The sequence below is a fragment of the Zingiber officinale genome, chromosome 9B, assembly GCF_018446385.1.
Source record: "Zingiber officinale cultivar Zhangliang chromosome 9B, Zo_v1.1, whole genome shotgun sequence".
In the NCBI taxonomy this organism is placed as follows: domain Eukaryota; kingdom Viridiplantae; phylum Streptophyta; class Magnoliopsida; order Zingiberales; family Zingiberaceae; genus Zingiber; species Zingiber officinale.
The window spans coordinates 3,983,402-3,989,579 of NC_056003.1; the positions used below are offsets into that span (position 1 = coordinate 3,983,402).

Here is a 6,178-nt window from a genome sequence, read left to right on the forward strand (position 1 = left end):
GATGGAAAAAGAATCGTGCTCAATTTAATAGAAAATATACTAGATTCTAGTTTAATGCACTGAATTTAAGAGGAATTATACTCATTTTTAGACTTTTATATTTAAAATATCAGGGGCAATTAGATAAGTATATTTGACTAGGGAGTGGAAACAAAGATTTGTTCCAATAGAGACTGCATGCAAATTTTCCCATTTGTTAATATCAAGGGATAAATTACATAATTTGGTGTTCAAATCATTATCGATTATTTATTTAATTATCACCCCCGGGCAAGGTTGAATTGGCTAGTGCAGAGTAGAATTACTACCATAAGATAAGAGTTCGAATCTCGGTAAAGTCGAGAAAAAAAACACTCCTTCACACATGCCAATTATAGCTTCTCAATTTACCTCTTCATAAATGATCGTGAGGCCAATCGTATGGAACCGCTGGATGATGAATTCTATCTTTTTACTACCATTATTTATTTATTTATCAAATAAAAATAATGTGAATATTATAAAGAAATAAACATTTGACTCAAAACACAAGTAACATAAGAACACGTCATCCTATATTTTTATTCTAAAAATAATATTATTTTAATTTATTTAAAATTATTAACCCTAAACCACATATTAAAATTATGAAACATACGATGAGTATTTTATTTTTTAAAAATGAGAAACCTCTCTTCGTGAGTTCGTGCCCCTTTTTAATTTACATGTTTTTGGCGATTGTTGTTTGCAGTTGAAAATAAGGTTTAGGTCGGATATTTACGATTATTTTGATTAATCAGGGAAATCCAACCATAAATAACATTGATCAGGCCTTCAGCTAGCGGCAGGGACGAGCGGAGACGACATTAAAATGAATATGCTGTCGGTCACCTTAACCACCTCATTTCCAGCCAGCTCCGGCAGACACTGGAGACCGGCTCCGTCAAGGTTGACGCCATCCTCTTCTTCTCATCCATTTCCGAGCACTGTGTCGGAAGGGAAAACAGAGGAGAAGATCGCTGAGCCTCAAACCAAAACGGCTCCGGCGACCGCCATCATCGGAACAAGTGCCACTTCCTGGAAAAAGGCTGATAGCCACCCGGACACAGGTCGCCGGCCAATTAATACGCCGCCTCCACCACGCCCACAACCAGCATCTCTTCGACCTCGAAAATCACCCTCCTTTTTCGCATCCATCTGCAGGGACCTCGACAAGCTCATCCACATCTTCATGGATCCCCCCGTTCTCCATCGCTCCGTAGACCCCCACCACGTGCTCTCCGGCAACTTTGCTCCCGTCGACGAGCTCCCTCCGACGACTTGTCCGGTCGTCCGTGGCGCCATCCCGCGGTGCCTAGCCGGCGGCGCCTACATCCGCAACGGGCCCAACCCGCAGCATCTGCCCCGCGGCCCCTTCCATCTCTTCGAAGGAGACGGCATGCTGCACTCGCTCCTCCTCGCCTCCGGCGGCGACGGCACCGATCCCGCCATCCTCTGCTCCCGATATGTTTGCACCTACAAGTACCTCCTGGAGCGCGACGCCGGCGGCCCCGTCCTCCCCAATATTTTGTCGGGCTTCCACGGCTTCGCCGGGGTGGCGCGCGGAGTGGTAGCAGCGTTGAGGGTACTCACTGGGCAGATGAACCTCGCGGAGGGAATTGGCTTGGCAAACACCAGTTTGGTCTTCTTCGGTGGCCGCCTCTACGCGCTGGGGGAGCCCGACCTGCCCTACGCAGTGAGCGTGTCGCTCCAGGACGGGGAGATCACCACTCTGGGCCGGTGTGACTTCGCCGGCCGGGTCTCCATGGGGATGACCGCCCACCCCAAGAAGGACCCGTCAACAGGGGAGCTCTTCGCCTTCCGCTACGGCCCGATCCCTCCCTTCCTCACCTACTTCCGGTTCGACGCCAATGGGAACAAGGCGGGCCCCGACGTGCCCATCTTCTCGGTGCGGCAGCCGTCGTTCCTGCACGACTTCGCCGTGACGGAGCGGTACGCCGTCTTCGCGGACATCCAGATCGTGATGAAACCGATGAACATGGTGCTGGGCGGCGGCGGGCTGGTGGGGTCGGACAACGGCAAGGTGCCGCGCATCGGGGTATTGCCGCGGTATGCCACGTCGGAGGCGGAGATGCGATGGTTCGAGGTGCCGGGTTTCAACCCGCTTCACACGATCAACGCGTGGGAGGAAAAAGGAGACTTGATCCTGGTGGCGCCAAACATGCTGTCGGTGGAGCACGTGCTGGAGAGGATGGAGCTAACGCACGCCTCCATGGAGATGGTGCGGATCGAACTGGAAGGCGGCGGCGCCGTAACGCGGACACCGCTCTCGGCGGCGAACCTAGAATTCGGAGTGATCCATCCGGGCTACGTGGGGCGGAGGAACCGCTACGTATACCCGGGCGTGGCTGATCCATTGCCGAAGATAAGCGGGGTGGTGAAGCTCGACCTTGCGATGGCTGGCAATCGAGATTGCGTGGTTGCCCGGCGAGACTTCGGGAGGGGATGCTTCGGAGGGGAGCCCTTGTTCGTGCCCAAAGGCGAGAGGAAAGACGAGGCGGAAGACGAAGGGTACTTGGTCTCGTACGTGCACGATGAGGACAGCGGCGAGTCGAGGTTCCTGGTAATGGACGCGCAGTCGCCGGAATTGGAGATCGTGGCGGAGGTGCTGCTGCCGCGCCGAGTGCCCTTCGGATTCCACGGCATCTTCGTTTCCAGAGAAGAGCTGGAATCGCAATGGTCCCTGTAGAGAACACGCAACAGCGTCGGCACTGCTTGCTGATGAATGAATAAATAAATAAATAAATAAATAAATAAATTTAAATAAATAAGTATCTATCTCCTTTATATTTATAAATAATATTAATAAATATATTTATAAAAAACGTTCATGAATATTCATGAATAATATTAATAAATAATATTTATGAATAATATTTATAAAATATATTCATCAATAATTTTTTTAACTTACTAAATAAATAAATAAAATTATATTATTAAACTTAATAATTAATCAAACAAGTTTAAAATTTAAAAATTTCAAATAATCAAATAAGTTTGGATTAAAAGTTTGATAACATCCAAACAAATCAAACTAGGACTCATAAAAAATAAACCAAATCAATCTTGAACAATCATTTTAATATCTTGGTTCATTTTAGGTTTAGCTCGGTATGATTTGATTATCTTAACAAACAAGCTTAACATCACAAAACTTGACTTGGCTCAGCTCAATTTGTTTACGACCCTATTTATAAATAACAAAGTTTGTAAATTATATTTATAATATTTTTTTATTAAATTTATAAATATAATAATAGTTAAATTTTTATTCTATTAATTTTTTTTAGTTGACAAATTTTTATTCTATTAATATGGCAAAAGGCGATTCACTCACCCCTAGTGTCCCCGTCAATCTGTTTTTAAGTCAACACAGAGAAGATAAATCACGGATAATTATTAGCCATTAGTATAATTGGCTAAGGTATGAAGAGGGCATAATTTTTATTTTATTAAGTTTCTATGCTAGCCGACCTAATTCATTTATCTGTTGAATTCATCTGGTTCACTTGACTTGTTTAGTCTACCCAACCACCAATCTCATACTCTACTCGAGTTTAGTCCACCAAACGACAGACTTTACTCGATGATGCCAATTCTTGGTTATCTCAACCATCTCGCTAAATTTATCTATCTATCCACTTGACTCATCAGTCTGATCAATTGAACTCATCAATTTGACTGACTTGATCAATTCACGCATGACATCTAGGTAGCGTTTGGTTCTTTTTTAGGAATCAGGAACGAGAATCATATTATTATGGAATGAAAATAGGCATGAGTAAGGGTATCACTTTTAAAAATAATGTTTTGTAAGTTGAATATTTGCTATAGAAATAAACTAAAATTTTCTCTTTTACCCTTAGAGTAAAATAAGAGAAAAAATTATATATGAGAGAAAAATATGATGAGAGAAAATAATGAGAATGAAAGTGTGATGAGAGAGAAAATGTGATTGGAATCGCAACATGTAACAGCGACGGCATCTCTGCTTCCTGATGAATAAATAAATAAATAAATTTAAATAAATAAGTATCTGTCTCCTTAATATTTATAAATGATATTAATAAATATATTTACGAATATTCATGAATAATATTAATAAATAATATTCGTAAAATATATTTGAACCTGTCTGAGAACCCTGACAAAACGGAAAGCTGGGAGAAAAATCTACTGCTGATGAAAAATAATACCTGTAGAATACCGATCCGAAAAACTTAAAGTGGATCTAAGAGAACGAAATCACAGAATGCCCTCCTCGTGCGAAGATCCAGAGACGAGAGGAAATCTTTGATGAAGAAAACAGAGATCTGGAGCTTCCAAGGCTTCCTACGCATAAGAGATCAACCAACACTATCGTCAGTGACCTAAGACCGGGGTGGGAATCCCTGGCTAGGCCCTCCGATGCTCAAGTTAGTGATCTCTCTTGGTGTGGAAGAAAGGAGAAGATGAACAGTAGTTGAAAATTAGGGTTGTGAGTGCGAGCATCAACGTGAGCATACCTGGCCAACGGAGAGGATTTCTCTTTTTATACCACTTCATATAACCTCCGTAGTCATGAAGTGGACCCCAGTTTGTTAGAGTTTGTTATGAGATGACGTAAGCCACGTACTTGCAGAAAATCACTTTTAAGGAATCTCTTTTGTACCCTAGATGTACCTTTTTGTCGTCTAGTACCTGCAGAAGAGTCTAGAAACATTCTTCCCGCCAAGCAAGTCAACCTGTTATACGATTACATAAAGCATATATTTTCATAAGCTATTCATAAATATCCTTAAAATATTTATTCCCGTCCTGTCCTGTAAGTTATATTTTATCGCCCCTGTTTGGTTATCCTATTTTCACTATACCGCCCGGTATTATACTATGTTCTGTATCGACCGAAATTGAGCCCAGACCATGTCCGATCGATTTATTATTATTATTCAACTAATCGTTTAGTAATATACTACCAATTCTGTAAAGCCTTAGATCTTTTCATTCCTGGGCGATCATGTATACTCAATTAATATTAGTTTATGTTTAGATATGCCACCTTAAACAATCCTGGCTTTTTTATCTTAAACGTGTAAACCCAATCGATATTGGTCTGTATCCCCTTAAGTCTGTTATCCTGACCAATTTGGGCTATCTTTTATTAAGTTATATACTGGCTGATATTGAACTATCCTTTCTGAGGTATTTCCGACCGATATTGGCTTATTCTTCCTAAGGTATTTCTCGGCCGGGATCGACCTATCTCTCTTAAGGTATATCCCGGTCGATATTGCACTATCCTTCCTAGAGTATTTCCTGACCGATATTGGCCTCTTCCTCCCGAGGTATTTCCCGGTCGATATTGGCTTATTCTTCCTAAGGTATTTCTCGGTCGGGATCGGCCTATCTCTCTTAAGGTATATCCCGGCCGATATTGCACTATCCTTCCCAGAGTATTTCCTGACCGATATTGGCCTCTTCCTCCCGAGGTATTTCCCGGCCGATATTGACTTATTCTTCCTAATTCTGTTATCTCCTTTCCCTTTTTCACCAGGGACCTACTAAACCTAACCCATATCACTAGCCTTCCCTTCAAGTCTAGTCGAAGGAGGTGTAGCCGACTGACTAAACACAAGCCTATTTTTGTTTCTTTGCCCATTTTTACCCGTGACTCTGCCATGGGCACTGTAGTGACTCCGTGATCTTCTTCATAGTAGCCCTCGTGACTTTTGGTACAGCAATCCCGTGAACCCAAGTACAGTATTCCCGTGACTCTTTTGATCCTTTAAATAGGACCATGATCCTTTCTTCTTTCTCCACTCGTCTCAGTTCTTTTTACTCCTTGCTTCGCCCTTTCTCACTGAGAGTATGGCTTTAGCCCCCCCCTCTTTGGGGGTAATTCTTGGTGAACAAGGCAAAATTTATATATGAGGTTACCCAAGCTTTGGATTCAATCAACTCTCTGGTCCGAGAGCTGGAGGCATTTCTGTTGATCGCCCAGTTTCGAGTACGATCAAAAACTGCCCTGAAGAACAAAATTCTTCTAGATGTAGAATCTCAAGCCAAAGGCACGACTGCTCTGCAAACCCGACGGATTTCAGAGGGGTTCACACTATTCATGGGGGTTCAAGTAATTACCCCCTGGACGTCACGACGA

General features: G+C 42.9%; 1 protein-coding gene across 1 annotated transcript; it reads left to right on the top strand.

Annotated features, from left to right (window-relative positions):
• Positions 1–846: 846 nt before the first annotated feature.
• Positions 847–2,729, top strand: LOC122024878 (9-cis-epoxycarotenoid dioxygenase NCED1, chloroplastic-like). The gene has a single exon (XM_042583597.1). It carries the CDS (start codon positions 851–853, stop codon positions 2,726–2,728), a length of 1,878 nt encoding a protein of 625 aa, XP_042439531.1. The 5' UTR covers positions 847–850; the 3' UTR covers position 2,729.
• Positions 2,730–6,178: the final 3,449 nt, after the last annotated feature.

What these genes read in the sequence shown, in the direction of transcription:
- LOC122024878 (XM_042583597.1), top strand. Translation starts at nt 851, where the DNA reads ATGAATATGCTGTCGGTCACCTTAACCACCTCATTTCCAGCCAGCTCC.